We start from the raw sequence: 19,749 nt of genomic DNA, 5'->3' as shown, positions 1-19,749 counted from the left end.
CTAATGAGCTCAATTATAATTTTAAAAACTATATGCTCTTTTTTGCATAGCATTTCACGCCCCGTAGTGCAAGTTTTAGTTGTATTTTTTCGGACATCAGCGCTTGTATACTCTCCACACCAACGCCTCGCCAAGCCGCTGCTGTGAAGCGCCGCGCGACATTTGTTTCTGCACGTGTGAGGCGCACGCACAAGCACTGTGACAGCAATGGTGATTCCGAGCACTTCATCAACAAATTGGACGTTTCGACGAGCGCAGCAGCGCTGTTTCTGCCCCACGCGGCAACCGTCAAAAGCTTACACCGAGCCGTGTAGCACGGCCACAACTCCATTCTCGTAATGCTCCATCACGTAGTTAAATGCCGAACGGAGTGAAATGGAGTTCGGTGGTGGCCGTGTGACAGAGGTATATGTGGCTCAATGTCAAACAATGTGGTGCAGCTGGCTCCTAGCAGACTGCTTTGCATAACATTGATTCCCCATGTGCATGGGACCAGGTGAAATTTCTTTATGCGTCTTGTAGGGAGAATATCTTGGCATTCCACTATAATGTGCTGAGTCATTATAATGTGCTGAGTGTGCCGAGACTGCAGCAGAAAAAAAGCCTCATCCTGCTGCAAACGTTTTCTCCAGCAATTTTTTGTCCTCAAGCAGCCAGCTCGTACCTTAAAAACAAGGCATTGTGCCCTTAGTGTTATTGCAATAGCTTACCCTCCTCATTTCTTTCTGTCCACAATTGTAAATCTCCTTGGTCTCTTTAGCTTCCATCCTTCATATCTGAATCATCTGTGTTTCTCTCATTTTCTTTTCGATGCCTATTAGTTGCCGATACTTTCCATTCACCTGTGCTAAGCTGCCAAGTTCCTAAACTTCCCCCTCCATTATGTGTCCATATGACACATTTAGGTGCAGATATAAGTGCATCATGCTGCCCAATTATTTTTATCCACTTTCCCAAACCTTTCCTCAAATCAAATTTCATTCTAGCTTTCTCTACATCAAAAGAAGCGCGACACATGTCACCCTGCCAACACATTTTTTAAATTTTACTGTGAGCCCTCAATGCCAGTCAAGCCAATGAATTTTGCTGCTGGACTAGATGTCATGGAGCCTTTCTGTGGAGAAACTTGGTTTAAGCCAAATTTTATAAAACTGTCTCAGGCTGTTAGAAGTAGAAAAAAATCTAATGTTCATAAGGCAAGGGTCTTAAAGGGGCCCTCTAACACATTTCAAACCCCCCTTTTTTATTTGGGGGTTGCACAGGCTGAAGGATGGACAGATAACTACAGCAAGAACAGCGGTAATAGGAGCACGCAGCCCGAAGTTATTCAACCTAGAAAATTCAAAAATACAATGAAAAAATGGCTGCTGACAACTTGAATGCATGAAGTCACACATCCTTATTTATCGCACCCACAGACACAACACAGTGCTGTCAATGGCAGAGCTAATAGAGTCAATGGAAGTGCCTAATAGCAGAAGTTTACCCCTCCATTGTTGTCAGCTTTAAAATATGAACTGATCATAGCGTTACCATTGTAAACGTGGAGCTCCAGCCCAAGGAAAAGGGTGAGTGGGTGAGACAACAGTAATGCACTGAGGTGACAAACATTCTTCACTTGAACACTCACAAGAGTACAGCACACGCAAAACGAGGCTGCTCACAATGGTAGACAAGCAAGAAGGGAAGCTTTCAAATAGAAACACTGCTCCTGTGCACATCTCTCTATGCTTGGAAGCCACAAGTGAAAAAGCAGTTAGCAGCATCCCTACTGCATTTTGTAGTTCCACCTTTATTTTATCCCTATCTGTTTGTGTTAACAGGTACAGCATACAAACTTAAAAACCAAATCTCAAGCAAGATCTTGTGGCAGCAAACTGATTATCTGCAACTCTGTTCTTAAGCATTACGGACGAGTGCTTGGTGACATTGTTTTCGTAAGAAATGCTTCTAGTGAGTGCCACTACATGGTGATGCCGTCGGCAGTGATGTAGAGACTGCTTTGCATGATTAAAATATTAACTATTTTTCATATCAATGCTTTTATCAATGCTAGCAGCATCTACAGCGATCAGTCTACGTGCAAATAGAAAGCAGGGGCTAGCTCATGTTAGAAGGCCTCTTTACTATAACAATGTGCAGCCCAAGACATAACGCAGATGGTATTATATAATCCCATTATAAAAAGGTCAGACAATTTTCTTAAGATACGGCCACAAGGAGAGCAATAACACCCGGAGCATGCTTCCTATAAGCGTACTGATAATATGCGCCAAATGTAGTATGTATGGGTGATTTGAACGTTCTAAATATACAATGGCCTTTGTTATCATTGGTTAGTAATGATTCTAAAGTGAACAGAGAAGCATTGCACTTTTCATTGATTTCCGCTTTAAAGCAAATAGTCGATGGTGTCACAAGAGGTAAGGCGATTTTAGATATGATCTTTTTTAGCCCTCAGGTCTGCGATTATGCTTACGAATGCGCTTTAGTGGATGGCATATCAGATCATAAGGCAGTATTTGCATCCGTTTCTTGTCCTGTACCTAAATCAAGATGTGTCTATACGTACTACTTTTCGCGACATAAACCATGTGGATGATGTTTCTATTATAAATGCACTTAAGTGCTTCCTTTAGCCAGTTCAAAGTGATTAGTCTTTCTGATGATGTTAATGCTTTAACCAAATTTTTTAGTGATCTTTGTTAAGACATGTTTTGCTTTGTTCCACTAAAAACTAAAAAGACAAATACAGAGCTGCCTTGGATTACTCGGGAAATATTGCATCTGTCGCGACGACATGGCCGTTTGCGGCATGTTAAACGTGCCAGTGATGCCATTTGTACTGCTCAATTTATTGCTCTTAAGGAGGAACTTTGAAATAAAACTAACGCAGCTCGTGACTTTTACTTCCAAGTAACACTTCCGGGATTGCTAAGCAGTAGCCCTAAAAAGTTCTGGAGCGCCGTTCTACCAAAAGAATCTACAAGTGATTCTTTTGAGATAAATGGCACAGTTACAAGAGATACTTCTATCACTGCTAACGTATTTAATACTTATTTCCCATCTGTTTTTATCAAGGACAACTTAGTGGTTCCTCCTTGTTCAGAGCAGTCACAAAGTTCTGTTAACAGCATTTTTGTTTCGAATCAGGGAGTATTGAATTTGAATTTAAAACTAGATTCCAAAAAGAGAGGTAGTCCGGACAATATAGAAAATGCATTCCTCACTAAATACTCATTATGGACTAGTCGCTGTTTAGCAACCATTTTCCAAAAATCCCTTTCAACCTTGATTGTCCCTCTAACATGAAAATCCGCTAAAGTTCTTCCACAATTTAAATCCGGAAACAAACAATCCTTGTTGAATTATAGACCAAGCTCTCTTACATCTCATTTATGCAAAATACTTGAACACATAATTTACAAACATATTACACATTACTGATTTTCTAGAGTCAAATAACATTTTATCTGATGCACAACACGGATTTCGACGTGGTTACAGCACCCTAACCCAACTCAGTGAATTTACCCATGATATCATCAAGGCTCTCGATGTAGGCAATCAAATCGATGTGATCTTCATTGATTTTTCAAAAGCTTTTGATACTGTGTCACACTGTGAATTATTAAAAAAAGCTCACTGTCGTCAACAACCATGCATTAGTCAAATGGATTTCTTCTTTTTTTCTCAAATCGGTCTCAGTATGTACAATTTAAGTCTTTTCAATCATCTGTTTCCAGTGTAATGTCTGGCATGCCTCAAGGCTCAATATTACTAGGACAGCTCCTTTTTCTAATTTATATAAATGATCTACCACAGAACATTCCCGTTAAAATCCACATGTACGGCAATGACTGTGTCTTGTACCATATGATTAAAACCCCTAATGATCACATCATCCTTAATGATTCATTTGCATCAATCCAGTCATGGTGTGACACTTGGCAGATGCAAATTAACTTCCGTAAAGCTGTCTCTATGTAATTTAATAAACATTCCCTTCCTTCCTCTTTTACTTATTCGTTTAATGGTTCACCTCTAGAAAATGTGTCTCAATACAAATACCTAGGTCTTGTGTTTACTAAGGATCTGTCATGGTCATATCACATTGAATTCATGTGTCACCGTGCCCTTAGAAGACTAGGGTACCTACAACGCACTCTACGTTCGGCCCCAACTAACATGAGCCTCCTTACTTATAAAACCCTGGTTCGTCCAATACTCGAGTACGGCTCCGTCATATGGAACCCTCACAAAATATATGATATCAAAAAAATTGAATCTGTCCAAAAGAAAGCAATACGCTATATATATCGCCTCTACGACAGGTATTTTTCACCTAGTTCTCATCTTCATAGTCTTCAGCTTACTAGTCACTCTTCTCGTCGTCACGTTGAATCGTTAAAGTTTCTTTACACTCTCATTCATTGTGCACAATTTCCTGTACTCGGCAACTACCTCACACCCGCTAAACCAACATCCACCAGACATCGTCATGACGTTTCTACTTTTAATCACTGAACAAATGCACATACAGTTTTTTTGTCTGCACTATTGAAATATGGAATGCTTTAGCCGGCCATGTTAAATATTTACCACTTGATAAATTCATTTTGTACATTACTAACCATTGATCTTCATGCTTTGTAAATTTTGTGTTGTATTGCAATTTTTGTATTCTGCCTCCACTCCTGTGATAGCCCTTCAAGGCTGCATTATGTTGAAATAAATAAATAAATAAATAAATAAATAAATAAATAAATAAATAAATAAATAAATAAATAAATAAAGAGCACAGCAAGTATGGTTTTGAGCCCAACACAAGGGGCTTGCAGGTGACCTTTAGGTTAAGGTCTAAGGGTAAGCGTGACCATGTAGAAGGTGCTTCTCATCCAAACACTCTCAATGACCATATCACTCGGATGAACAGATGACACCACGTGATTTTGTCCAATGAAGAGGTGAAGCAATATGCGTGACGACGATAGGATTCACTACCTTGACCTCATCTGTCCACTTCAACCACAAGCTTCATAGGTTCCCAAATTATTATCTGAATTATGGCATAACAGTTTCCTAGAGGCAAAGATTAAACACATTAACTCAAACTGAATTTATAGATTAGTGTTCCAGAATAAAAATAAAACCATTTTCACGAAGAATAATTTTACAAGTGAGAAAGTTATGAAAGTGCAGCCAATGGTGTATCAAGATCACAAACTAGCTTCCCCTTAATTAATTCATTGTCCCAGCAATGAGCAGCAGACATGAAATGAAAAGCTAAAGTGTGGTGACAATGCGACAGCAAGGAAACAAAAATGCAGAAGCAAACAAGCATACTCACTGAGTGCCCATGCATACTCATTGAGCGCCTGATGACATCACCATGAAGAAGAAGAAAAGAAGAAGAGGGTTAGGAGTAATACAGAGGAAGTGAGACTAACTGGTGCAATAGCATGGCGTCATGCAATTGAATCAGCACTAAAAGAATGCATGCATGTACACAAAAACACACAGATCAAAACAAGAAAGGACAAAATTAGCTAATGCAGGGTTCGTACAGGTTTCAAAGGAGAAAATTCAAGAATATTGAAGGAATTTCACGGGCTTGTCACACGTTTTTCAAGGACTAAAAAACAGCATCCAAATGAGGATTTTTTTTTACTATAACAATGTTTCAAATTCTGACTCAATTTATCACACTTATACATATCCTGTTGAAATTCAATTTCAAGAAGTCATCACCACGCTCAAATTATTTTGTGAAATAGGGAAGTTTGTAAAATTGAGAAAGGGGTCTTTCAGTCCTTCGAAACCTAATATTCTAACATAGAGACACGCAAAATCTGCCACGGCATTGCTTTTGCCGCTAACCCGCACGTGCTCATGTGAAAAGTCTGTTCAGGTGTATCGAACATTGAGCCTCAAATATGTGGTCCAGGCAATGCAGGCCAGGTAGACAGTCATGTGAAATATAACATGCAGCCAAAATGCAGAGACGGGGAGAACAAATGCAGTGATTATGCAAGCAGGGTGAGCAAGAAAGTTACGAGGAGACGATTAGCGTCATCAGTTGCATAGATCATGAAATAATGAAAGCACATAGTAGTGTTCCCATGGGAGCATTGACAGGAACAATGAACTGCCACCACCCGTAGTACCATCTGATACGTAACAGCATGACTCTTCAGTCCACTGTTCCGTGCATGTGGGTGGCGTGTAGCCTTGTCAAAATAAAACCAGGCTCATGACTATGGGTGACAGATGCAATAGCGTCAGTGCCCATACTTGAAGAAAAAAAGCTATCTGTGTAAAAAACTGAAAAAAATTTGCGTTTCTTTTTACTAATTTATTTCAGAAAAAACTCCCGTTAAATCGATTTTGGTTCCAACTTAGTTTCGTTAGTTCGGGTTGACAACAACATTGAACCTTATGAGTACCTGGTGGGGAATGCAAATTTCTTCCTCAGATTGGGAACTACGCATATCGGGATTTGTTTGACCGAGTCTTAACTGTATTATATACTGTAGAAAAGTCTAGCCTTGATGCCATCTAAAGTAGGCCCCAATGTGCAAAAAATATTCAGGACAGGTGCTGAGACTTCTCTAGTATTGCAAGGCTTGACATCGTTACAGTGTACTAACCACTTGTACTGCTCGCTTGACAGGAAAGAAACCAGCATAAATGCAGGAGACAAGAGTGAAGTCGTAAGGAGATAAGTAGAGAGAGAGAGAAAGCAAGACAAGATGCACTGACAGGTGAGGAGTGAAATGAACGACAGGACAAGGCATGAACAGAACACGTGCAAACTCACACGGCGTATTATTTCTGAAATGGAATGTTTGCCGTATCGACGCTAATCTACACCAGAAAGAAGGTTGTACTGTGGACTGCACTAGTCCCGAAATTCAAGGGTTTTCAAGGACAGAATACAATTCCAGGACCTTCAAGGGCCTTGAAAATATACTTTTCAAATTCAAGGGTTTTCAAGGACCTATACGAACCCTGTCATGTACTCAAGGTGGCAACAATGAAAACTGAAGCTGCCAGTATTGTGACTACACATCTAGCTGTAAATAATCAAGAAACACATGGGAAATGATGCAAAAGATCATGCATGCTGTGTATAGCGCAAGCACACAAAAAGAATTAGGGAAGCTCAGAGCAGAAAACAATGTGGGAACAATGGCAGCAACACAAATCAGCATAAAAAGGGCCTTTGGAAACGACATATTTGGGCAGTGAATCCTCAGGCAAGTAAAACATAGAGAAGTCTCATCTTTAATTGCGATTTTCTCCAGCGCAGGTTGTCTTTTAGCCCAGAACAAGTGCTTAGGGTGTGACAGATGTCAGGCTACTAGCTTAAACATAGTTAAGAGTTTAGTGCACTCGTTGAAGTTTGACAAGCAAAGTACTTTTCTTGTCGAACTTAATGGTGCTTGCTAAAGAGAGACATTCATGAAGGAAAAGCACGAGAGCCAAAGAGAAAGCAGCCATCACAGTAAGGACAATCCAGGACCACACATGAAAAGTTGCCTCGAGAGATGCTTCATACAAGGCAAAGGGAGATAAATGGTGGATACAATGGACAAAAGACCTAGGTGTGTCTACTACTAACCCAGGCAAAACGCATACCTCAGGTGAGTAATGTTAGTTATATCTTTTATTTAGTCCCATACATGCTAAGAAGTCTTCGACAAGAGTTTTCAAGAGATAACAAGTCAAATAAAAAAATAACAACTTGGAAGGATTTGCATATTGCCTATTCTTGACATCAAAGGTGCACTTATCTCACAGTACACTGCCGCAACTGTCAGTCTCCTAGTGCCAGCGGAACTGTTAAACAAGACTCCTACTAGCAAGAGATTTAGGAAGGATAACAACATTCTGACAGGTGCATGCAAGCAGGCTAGTCTGACCTTCTGCTAGGTGAAAGGTCACGCAGCTTTGGATAGTCCACAAACTCAGTGCCATAGTACACTATGGCCATAAGAGTCAGGATAGTCATTGCCACCCAGAACAAAAAGTACAGGAAGTACTCCTTTGTGTAAACTGCAAAGTAAACAGAAGAAAAAAACAGGTCAGCGCATATTCACCACATAATCTCATATATGGCTGCAAATATCACGACACATTATTAAATATATTTCCACAAGCTGAGAAACCAGCAAGTAGAAAGAGTCAAAAAAGAACTTTTATTACTAGGCTTGTGAGAATATTCGAGCACTTCAAATATTCAAACGAATATTACAGTATTTGAATTCGCTTCGATTCAAATTATTGGAAATTTCGAAGTATTCGAAATGAACGAATAGGCGTATATTAGTTTAGAAGAACAGACTGTTGGGCGAGTTGGTAATGCATTATGTGAAAACTGCGGGAAAAACGTAGACAAAGGGAGAAACGGACAACACAAGCGAAATGAACGGCGCTTGTGTCGTCTGTTTCTCCCTTTCTCTACGTTTTTCACGCAGTTTTCACATAGTGTATATTAGTCCTCATATACCCCCTGTAAATGTGGTTTCACTGCAGTGCAGAGGTGCTATATCGTGAATACACCTATCCAGGAGAAATCCGCACTGCCGCAAAGCCCCACTTCAAGGTTAAATGAACATATTACCCTCACATCGATTTAAAAGCTTCTTATACCGGCTTAGATATTCTTAAGTATAGTAAATTTTAACACGTAACAAAATTTAGGGGGTTATCACTTGCATTCTACTGAAAGTCAAATCCTGCTACTACTCAAAGTTGCTTTGACTTGCCTTTGAACCAAAAAGAATGACATTTGCATATGCCTTGTTTCAACTTTAAAAATATTGTGCAGGTTAGTCGGGTCATGACAAATATGCTCGTTTTTTTTTTTTTTTTTAATATGTGATATGTACTATTAGAATTCGATTCGAAATTATTCGACCAAGTCACTATTCACTTCGAACTTAAAATTTACTATTCACACAAGCCTATTTAATACATAAGAAGGTGTCTGAAAATATACAATGAAATTACACAATGGAAAAGTGCCTATAACAAAGCGAAGTTTATACATCATGTATGCTATTTCAATTGGAATCACCAACATCTGGCCGGTGTTCATGAAGTAGTGACTGTGCAAGTGTGACATGACATCAAAAATAGTTTCACTGCACCTGACAAGAGACATAGAGCCTCCATTGCGAGGAGTGATGCTAACTTAAAAAAAGAGAGAGAGAGAGAGAAAACCTGCAACTTAAATGCTTCCAAAACCATTACAACACTCTAAATTCAAGTAGTACCAAGAAATATAGACAATACATATAAATTTTGCTGTGTCTACAAAGAAGCAGTCAAACACTGGCTTTAAAAAAAGCACTCTTGCTCTACGCCAACAGAGTGATACCTAAAGCTAAAAGCAACAACTGTAAGCAATTACATTTTTTGTAACACTCTGAAGCGAAAAAACATATTCCTCATACTTTGTAATAGTGACATTCAGCGAATGGCATTTCGAACAACCATATTGTAAGCATTCACTGCTAAAGCCAGTCTGAAATCTTGCATCGCCATTTTTAAAGACCAAATTGCACTAAAATTTGCTCATGATAATGGCATGTGCTCCAATCCCGCTGAACTGCCACACAATGTCGGAGCTTTTCTTCGAGAAAGCATGAAAAGCACCATTTACAGCACACACAAAGCAATGTATGTGAATCAAAGAACTATCATTTTGAAAGTAAGGTTAAAATGATGAATGTGAATTCCACATCTTACCATCAGGAGGGCACAGAAAAAGAACACATTGGGAGACAAGAGCAAAAAAATGTGTGCTGCTACCTGCTGCTCATTGATAGCGGGAAACTTTTTTTCATGCCTTTCATTCATGATCACTTGCCTCACTCATAAATATTCTGAAGAGATGGCGACTTTGTCAACGTACCACATATTATTTGAGGAAAACTGGCTCCATCTGCTTTCACACTGCTGTTTTTTTTTTGTTTCTCCAACTTGACCTCCTAAACCTACTAGTACATTACAAATGGTCTAGAAATGTGAGTGAAGCCTTTGGCATGCAAATGGGAATAGAAATGTGAAAGAAGTAGGTACATTCTTGCTCCACTTGTGCTTTGACAGTGCATGTTAATGTGAAGTATTCCCACATTTACAAATTACTTGCTGTTTGATTAAAGGTCTGAATTCAATAGAAGAATATATTATTGTATCATGTCAGCTAGATTGACATACTATTCATCGAAAAATCGGTCACCGTTTGCTGTGTGCGAATAATATACAGTCAAACCAGACTATATTGAACTCAAGTAAATCGAATTATCCTTTATACTGAACTATTTACGAACAAGACAATGCTTTAACGTCAATGCATAGGAAAATTTACAGCTACACCAAAAAAATATTGTGGGAACACTTGATATATCGTACATAGGGCAGGGAGAAATGCCCCAAGTTTGCTTTCCCTCACAAGAAGTTGACTTTTTCTTGAGGAAGGGAACTTTCCCTTCTGTAAGTGTGATGAGGAGGGCGTCGCGCAGAGTGAGTAGAAACTGTCCCTTGCCATCGCATGCTTTCTCCCACGATTCCTCATAATCACAGCCGTCATGTGGAGTCATCATTTGTTTCTCAACTCCCTTTGTTAACACAATGGCTGCCGTAAAATGGAAGAACGTAGCTGTTCTCCACAGAGCTGGCGATAATCAACCCAGCCGAAGATGAAGAAAAGAACACTGACGTCGCCGCTGCATAGAGCACCCCAAGATGCATGCTGAGTATAATATTGAAAAACAATACCAACATTAGGGCCAAGGCATACTAGAGGCTCCCGGTGCCCGACGAGTACACACAGATGCGCATGAAGATGTTCAGTCACTTTTTAGATATATACCGTATTTTCTTACCTACAACTCGCCCCTGTATATAACCCACACCTCCAACTACAAATCATGGAGCAATAAAAACTAAAAAAAAAAAAAAATACCCCATGTATCGTTAGCCACCTTTCTTGCATTATCATGAAGCGGTGCTGCGAAGCCAACTTGTGCACCGAAATTCGCATTGAAAATATGGTAAATTCTTTCAAAGTTTTGTATAGAATTGCACGATATATCCAACTAATTCCAGTTCTGTAGCGAGTTCGATATAAGCAGGTTCAACTGTACCACATTGTTGTGTGAAATACTACGAATGTAGGCTCCACTGCTGCCTTCAGTTTCAACTATCTGAGCCAAAATGAGTGAGCCGACATAATTTTCACATGACCTCTCCGTATGCCACTCTATGAATCAACCACTACAGACATCATATGAGGTAGTAGGTCCACAATAGGTGATGCCACTGCAATTTTCCATTTCTGGCCTTTTCTCACAGGCAAAAGTTCTCTTTATGTTATGAATGACTAATTTGTTAGAAAAGCCTAATCTTTCAATCTACCTCAACTTCCTTTAATTTTGAAGCGACAGTTTTCCCAATCAAGCAAATTCGGTTTAAGCTTTCTGAAAGTCATAACTCCAAGGAAACACATACATAATCTAACTTCTTATAGAAGCTTGTACTGTTACTGTAAGCTGAACTACCAAACTCTTAACTCTAAAGACTACAAAGTCATGTATATATATAAAGAGACCACTGATTTTTAGAAAGTAATTTGTAAATACATGTTATGTGTACTACACATAATAAGATTACCATAACAAAAGCTTGTTCACTAATCATTTTGGCATGGTAAAACTTTATTTGCCAAAAAAAAAAAAGGCTCAAGGAATTTTTCTTATACACAAAGCACCGTCTCAAAGACGTACCAAACTTACCACTTACTAAATATTACAGCAAAAGGGATTAATGGTGGGGGAATGAAAGGCACTATTTGCTGATTTTCAGTTAAACATTTCCCAACAGCCATGTCATAAAGATAGCAACCATAAAAATTTGTTCGTGGTTTTCTGACCAAAAGTTATTCAGCTACTCAGTTTTCTCTAGTTGCTTACCTCCCAAGAAGCAGAGACAATAAAGGCAGCAGGCAAGGGCAAACATCATAAAGCATGGTAGCTGTAAAAAAAGAAGAAAGAACAGGAAATGAAGTTGATAAGGCTTTCACACACATACATACAACATACATTTAGTTAACATAGATGGGCACTATGTATGATTTGTAATGTCAACTGATACAGCTGCAAGTTCATGTAATCAAATGCACAGTTGGTACTTCTGCCTGACATAATTTTGTACAGTAAAAGGAACTCAGTAACAAACGATGGTTCTGACTATGAACCATCTGGTTCATAGTCATCTATGAACCATCTGGATGGTTCTGACTATGGCCAGAAACATACAAAACTGTATAACACAGAATGACGATACTAAAATCTCAGCTATTGCACCAAACCTACTCTGCAAGTAATACCACACAGATAATCATACCTTTGTTATTAGAATTGCCAAGATACCTTACAGTGTGCAGTAAAGGTACCGATATAATTAATAAAATTAGACACCTGAAATGTGTCTCCATTAAGATTTGCACTAGAAACATAGCCTTCGAAGACATCTTGCCTTTGTGCCCTTCATGTCAAACCAAGTCTCTGCTTACCTACTTTCTATTCTAGAAGTGCAATGTACCCATCTAACCTAATGCAACAGTGCTCTTAAGGGCCAATATTTTGCTTTATGCTTTTATAATTATACAGAACACTGAATGACTCATCCCAGTTGTAATGATGGCACGGCATCAGATGAGTCGTGTCCAAGCCAATGACAAAGAGCTGAGAAGAATGGAAAATTAAATGGGACATTAGAAGAAACTGGCCCCAGGGATCCTTTAAAGTGGAGCCGGCCAAGGGGTTACTTTATGTTGGTTTAATGCACAAGCATTACTTTCAACTTACCAGCCAGTACTTTCCTTCCCTGCGAACCTTAAGTGGACATGAAATAGATGCCCCTTCACCTTCTTGGACCCGGTAGTTGCCTAGGAATAGATCAATGGCATCCTGCAATGCAAGGGATTTCACATTTACCAAAGCATATGGCACAGCAAGGGCATGCTTCCAGCAAAAGAAAGGGAGATAATGAATCAGCTAAAAACAGAACTTGCCTGCCTGAAGCCATCATGGAAATTGTTCTTGATGTAGCGGACAGCAGAGTTGTAGCCATCTTTCATTGCTCCAAGTATGGTGCGTTTCCCAGTTCTTGAACGAGACATGGTGGATGCCAGAAAAGTTGTAATCCAGACATTATACATGCTGTGTCATAGAACTTCCTCACCTATAATGCTTGTACAGTGAAATATAAATACACAATGTTCATTGATAATACGAGCACAAAAACTCGCTTTTTCTTTTTCATGACAAACTTTCCTAGATTACTGATATTAATATAGTACTGTAGATGATATCACAGATACAGATGCATTTTACATTAAAACATGTAGAGGTGTTTCCATTTGTGTTTGTGAGAAGCCAAAAATGAGCAATGATTGTATATACTACATATTTCTTTAGATAATTTTAATTTCCACTCGCAAGCTCATGTTTGAGTAAAATTTTAAAGCGAGATATTTAACAGTGGTGTGAAAAAGTTGAGTCTAATAAGTAGAGGCCAGATTTTAAGGCATTAGAAAAGCTCATTTTAGGCGCCAAAAATAGGCAGGCAAAACAATGTTTTAGGCTTCCAAAATAGTAAGTACCATAGACACAATAAATTTTCACATAAATGCAAGTAATTTCAAATGAAGACGTGTGCAACCTCTATCTACAACAGGAAACCAAAAACATTATTGCTTAAGATGGCACAAAGGCGTGAACAGTTGAATATAGCCGTGCAATTGTGCTTTGTCCCGCACGGTTCGTAGAACACTGTCTCTCCCGTGTTCTGCACAATGAGTGCCACACTCCTGGGTGTCTTTTCGGCGTTACTGAGAAGGGCAGAGCAGGAGCAGATAGCCAGATCACTAAAAGACCAGGAGGGAGGGATTCCTCCTATCGTGTAGAGCCAATTTCTCCTCTGGCAGTGAACCACTGGCGTAGCCATGGTGGGGGGGAGGGGTGCAACCCCCCTCCCCCTGAACTTTTCAGTTTTGCATGTGTACATATGCAGGCCCGAACATACATAAAGTATGGTCGACCCCCACCCCCGCTCCGTCCGAAAAAATTCTGGCTACGCTACTGCAGTGAACACCTTACAAGTAAATTACAAACAAAGCAAAAGCCGCGTGCGCATGACATTTTTCTCGCTTTTTTTTTTTTCTTCACTCTCCTTTAGGCTGACTGCTCTCCATGGTCTCGCATTCGCCAATTTCTCGCGCCATATCAGTGTGGCGGCGAATGCTCGCCCACCTGTCCCACTTCACTGCTGCTAGTGGTTGTTTCCGGGAGTTGGTTGAACTAGAGGACTAGGTTGAACACCATAGAGTTCGAACAGTCAGTGTTGCACAGTAACATGAATAACAGGCTGAAGCTGCACCCAGGAGTGAAATTTGAGGCTCAGTAGTGCTCATATAAGAGCCAATTTTGAAAACAGGCATTTATAGGCTTTTGTAAGCATTTAGGCACAAATGCCAAAAATAGGCCATTTATAGGCACTATAAAAACACTATAAAAGCCCATCTTAGCCTCGAATTCATGTTCATGTATCAAAGTGGCGCGATAGGAGCGCAAGGAACAAAATAGGCATTTGCCTAAAATCCGGTCTCCATGAATAAGGCATGTCGCTAAATTATCAGAAAATTTCAGCAGTGAGAATCTATAACGGCCTGTCAAATAAAGGCATAAAGTAACACTAATACAGTAAATGTGCAACATCCTCCAATTTTCTTGACAGTATTGTAATGCAATTAGCAGCTTCCACTAATTTGACACTGCTCGATTGAGCCTGTAATTTGACAGCTTTCAAAAGTCCTAAAAAATGCCAATGCGTACTAAGCACAACTTTCAATATCAACACTGCATAAGGCAGCTTGATTTCACCTATCAGTCAGGAATTCTTACAGTTTTCTTATAGCCTCCCAATGCATTAAAGGGAGCGACAACTGTCCAGAACGTGTGATTAGATCCTGGTGGGAATGAAAAGAATGTGAATTATAGTGACAGATTCAAGCACTCTTTTTGCAGTTCGAGTAGGATTATATTTTTAAATTGCGTTTAAAAGTCACAAAAAACCAGCATGTCGCACAGCGTGGAGGAAGTGCCTTGATGCTGCACTATGGAGTCATTCTGTAGTTTGATACTTCTATGCACACCATTGTTAGTGCTCAAGATTAGAGTATGCATATTATTATTCATCCCCACTCTATTCTGTGCTGTTTACAAGATAAAAGGAGTTGACGCTGAGAAGTGGTGTTGGCTTCGTGGCAACTTATGGAGCATGTCGAGCTGTGGCTTGCATGCGTGGAGTGCACGCATGAGTAGCAAACCACAGTGCACAAACATTAACCACTATATCGCTCACCTCTCACTGTTTGCAGCTTGTGTTGTGTGTACACCTTGACAGTCGTCCCATATACTAGAAAAATTCTGATTCTAAATGCTTCACAGCATTTTTTACATTATCATTCCATGATTAAACACTCTGACCGGTAAGCTTTCTGCTGCACTAAAGAAAACAGGTGCCATAAAAATTGCTTGTCGGTCCCTTTAATATAAATTTTACCAGAAATACATCTGAAATGTTGCAGAAACAATTTCAGCTCCGTCACATCAACATTTAAACCACTTCAGGCCAGTCTTCAAAACAAAAATAATTGGCCTCTCATACATTATGCATTAAATTATGAAATGAACTTAAATATTTCCTATAAATTAATGGGCTGCTTATTATCACGTTGGTGGCCTTCTGATGAAAGAAAGAACACTAATTAACAGGCAATCAGATAGAGCTATATGTTGAACTTGCAGTCAAACCTGATAGCACAACTCTCTGAAATACAGTTACTGTATTTCATTTTACATTATTACTCTCCATGCTGATGTGTCACATTGTCATTAGTTTTTTAAAATCTCCCAATATGCATTTGTTATTTTCAATATGCAGCAGAGAGTGTATGAAAACTATCTCAACACCCTGCTAGTGCAATGTCATCAGGCTTGCCTCGTATAGTCAGTCTTGAGGGCTCCAGTGCCTGCATACTGGATGCTGCAGAAGTCGCCATTGTCTGCCCAGACTGCAATATTAAAGATAAATTAGCAGAGCAGCAAGTTTCGAAACATAGCGAAGCTAGCTTTTTTTACCATTCTTGTAGAGGGCCTCAAAACCAGGATGCTGCTTTATGGTCTCTCCAGGCGCAAGGATACCCATTCGCTAGAGGGAAAGGAGGCATGTTTAAAAATAAACCACTAAGGACAATGACAATCTTGCCTGTTCAAAAACAATTTTAAGAGAAGTCACAGCATTTTCACACATGGCACCCAAATTACATCGGGGTTTAAAAAAACGTTGCGGTAGCCAATAATGTGCGGATAATCGTCCATATTTACTTATAAGTAGTTTTTAGCAGTTTCTTTACATACCTTCCTTTACACAGCATTAAATCTTTAATGTTGTCAAATAGTGCAGCAAGTATAGGCAACGGCGACAAGTCAAGCTTCAAGGCTTGTAGCCGACAAATGTTGCTAACCACGACACAGCTCGAGGAACATGCATCAAGTAAACTGTGTAAACCTCATTTAGGTTTTGCGTTTCACTGTGTGGACATGAAAAGTGCAAGTAATTTTCCTTCCATTCATTTATTTTTTTGCTGCATACACCAAAGTAGGGGACAGGAAGGCTGGCAATTTATGGGCAAATTTTAGAAGTACTACTATTTTTAAATAATTTTCTACAATCTTGAATTGAGAGTGTACTTCTAAAAACATTTGCAAGTAGCGCAAGATTTGCTCCGGCAGGGTTAACCTGCATCACTCTCAACCAAAGAAAAAAACGTATAACATATTTTAACAACAGGCACCACATCAGTTGGTAAAGCACTGCATGCAAAATGCAGAAGACAAGAGCATGGCTGCCACCAGAGGCAAATTATCTTTTTATACACTTTCATTTGCCTTTACCTTAATTTTTGTTTATTAAATGCTTTTAAGGAGAGGTTGGCACCTAGGTGTTGCTCCGGCTACTCCTCTTGTATAATAGTTTGTACTGTCAAGGTGTCAATAACCGTAACACAGTACAAATATTATACATGAACGGACATTCACGTTCCCATTCCCGGCACTACAATATAATTGTCCAGGCAACTACAATGTTTACATGTCATAAATGTTCACGTACCTTATTATATCTACATTTCAACATAAAAATTACCACCCTTTTTGTCCGTCCTTACTGTCTATTAGTACTTTGTATGATGAAATAGTTATGGTATTAAAAACGAAGGCAAAGTAGCACTTGCTCATTGAGTTATATTTAGAAGCTTTACATGAAATTTGACAAAAGTGCTTAAAAAAAAGCATGATAAAAAAACACAAGATTTCACTTAAAAGAACTTGGAGTAATATAAAGCACAGATGATATTTGCCGTGCCAGTGGTTTTCCTCTTTTCTAACTTAAACCACACGAAAAAAGTATATACAATACACAGGCTTTAGTGAAAGTGATAAATGAGCTGATGGCCATGTGCTATGTAGGAAAGCCTGTACTCCATAATTGTGAAAAACAGGAAAACATCCCTCAGTCATGCCAAAATCACTTGTTATGGCTCCTTGTAACAAGCTTCAGGTTTCTCTTTTGCCTTCTTTAGGGTTTTTAAAGCAATGACTTGATGGTAGAAACCACCCACTACCTTCCTCAGGTTCAATTAGCATGCTCCGCTAGGATTTCCCTAAAGATATCAGGTTTACCCATGCACCTTGAATTGCAGCGACAGCGACTGTGTGCTGTATGCCATATTTATAGTAATGCCAGCACCACGGTCTTTATGTCAAGGTAGTAGAAAATTAAACTGCTTGCCAAGTCTATACTAGTCTGAAAACAAGTGCGTGCCATTGTCCGGATGAATAACACCATATGTCTTGAAGGATTTCTTATGTGTTGCACAACGATAGTGAGCAGGAGCGTGTGAATATTTTGGAACTTCTGAATATTAACTCTATTCACCAGCTAGATATTTTCCCAATGTAGTTCTCAAACACTTCACATTGTCAATTGTCCAAAATCAAACATAAAAGTGAAGCCAAAATCAAGTACCTTTTACCAGAGCAACCACAGTGGCACAAAAGTTATTTAGAAGAGCATAATACATTTATAATACACTTGGAGAACCCAACTCGTCAAATTCAACTTAAATTCCAGTATGCTTACATGATATAAAAATTGATATAACAGTGATATAACAGTAGCACAACCAACTATGACATCAACCAATTTCATCGCTGTACTGTAGCAAGTCTAGCACTATGTACTTATGTGGCTGAAATCACATGTGAAACCACAAGGCACTGGGAGCTAGTAACCGAAAGCTAACAAGAAAAGCATGCCAACTTGATGTTGATAATGCCTACTGGAGAAATAGATATGTGGCAAGGAGATGAGAGTGCAAATGTGGAGGGTCATGAAGATGAGAAGGAAATGCCTTGCTTGCCTATAAGCAGAGGGTGGCTTAGGAGCTCCTCACTAGCATAAAAAGGTTGCACATTATTAAAAAGATATGTCATATCCGATTCCCACGTGGCATTCATATTCAGCACAGTCTCACAATTTGCTATTTCACACCCCTACTGAAGTGAACTAGAACTACACATTGCTGCGCTAGTCTGGTCATGTACAAGCCACAAATGTATTGCTGTTTCTGCGCAAAGAAATAATGAGCAAAATAACGAGCAACTTCTTTGCTCTCCCCTTGACCCCTTCCCTCATTATTTCTTTGTGCAAAAACAGCCATACATTTGTGGCTTGTACATGTACTGAAATAAAGCAGCGCAAATATCGGAGTGGAAGAAAATTCGGCAAACCAAGAGACTTCGTGAAATTTTCAGCGCTCTACTAAGATACGAAAGACAAAGTAGAAAGAACCACAGGGGACAAAACAAGCGCGAACTAACAACTGTTTATTTTTACAAAATCATGACAAAATATATGCAGACAAGGAAAGTGGTAAAAGACATTCACACATGCACAAGAAACACATCAAGAGAGATCCGATCCAATTCTTTCTACGCCATCTTTCGCATCTTAGTAGTACACTGGAAATTTCACTATGCACAACCAACTGGCCCCTCCCCCGGTTCTTCCAACAAAGTTTGCCAAGTCCCAAATATTCTACAACCTCAATATATTGCACAGTCAAGTCAGTTAATGAGCGCATTTTACATCAGACTTCGAAAGTGCGAGAGGCACTGGAGGCCAGTTGACATTATGCCTACTGTAGAAATCCTTTACTTTTGAGGATTCCTTGATGTGCCAAAAGTTGACTAAGCTGACAATAGATAAAAGTGTGCTCTTCATTTAGTGGTTGCCTGTACAGAAATTCTGAAGTCAATACTTTCCGGTGTATTGAAAAGCTACTGACCGAAGTGACCATTTCCCATGGCACAGTAAAATGAGGGCAAGGGAAATGACGAGTGTACGAAATAACTGTGTAGCTGAACCTGGATACATATGAAATCTGAAGGGGGATCACAATATGGATACATTTATATTTTTTAAACTAGCACCTTGGCCACTTTACCTCTGTTGCACGCAATTAGTACCTTCAGATTCAATGCCTTGTTGACAGCAACAGCAAAAACAGTGTCGTTTTAATGTTTCCAATGACGAAAGAAGTGATCGTGGCAC

General features: G+C 39.3%; 1 protein-coding gene across 3 annotated transcripts in view; it reads right to left on the bottom strand.

Moving 5' to 3' along the window:
• LOC119375454 (phosphatidylinositol-3-phosphatase SAC1) overlaps positions 1-19,749 on the bottom strand; it is a 53,936-nt gene that overhangs the window by 10,700 nt on the left and 23,487 nt on the right. For 2 of the 3 annotated variants that reach the window (XM_037645633.2, XM_037645646.2), the window contains exons 14-20: positions 16,215-16,284; positions 16,075-16,147; positions 13,085-13,178; positions 12,879-12,980; positions 11,982-12,042; positions 7,926-8,058; positions 5,351-5,378 (exon numbers count right to left, since the gene is read on the bottom strand). In XM_037645633.2, the coding sequence (XP_037501561.1) occupies positions 5,351-5,378; positions 7,926-8,058; positions 11,982-12,042; positions 12,879-12,980; positions 13,085-13,178; positions 16,075-16,147; positions 16,215-16,284 (561 nt within the window). The remainder of the gene's footprint in view (positions 1-5,350; positions 5,379-7,925; positions 8,059-11,981; positions 12,043-12,878; positions 12,981-13,084; positions 13,179-16,074; positions 16,148-16,214; positions 16,285-19,749) is intronic. The other variant, XM_037645640.2, reaches the window with a different exon arrangement.

The sequence above is a fragment of the Rhipicephalus sanguineus genome, chromosome 1 (assembly GCF_013339695.2).
Source record: "Rhipicephalus sanguineus isolate Rsan-2018 chromosome 1, BIME_Rsan_1.4, whole genome shotgun sequence".
In the NCBI taxonomy this organism is placed as follows: domain Eukaryota; kingdom Metazoa; phylum Arthropoda; class Arachnida; order Ixodida; family Ixodidae; genus Rhipicephalus; species Rhipicephalus sanguineus.
This window is presented reverse-complemented; position numbering and strand designations above follow the sequence as displayed.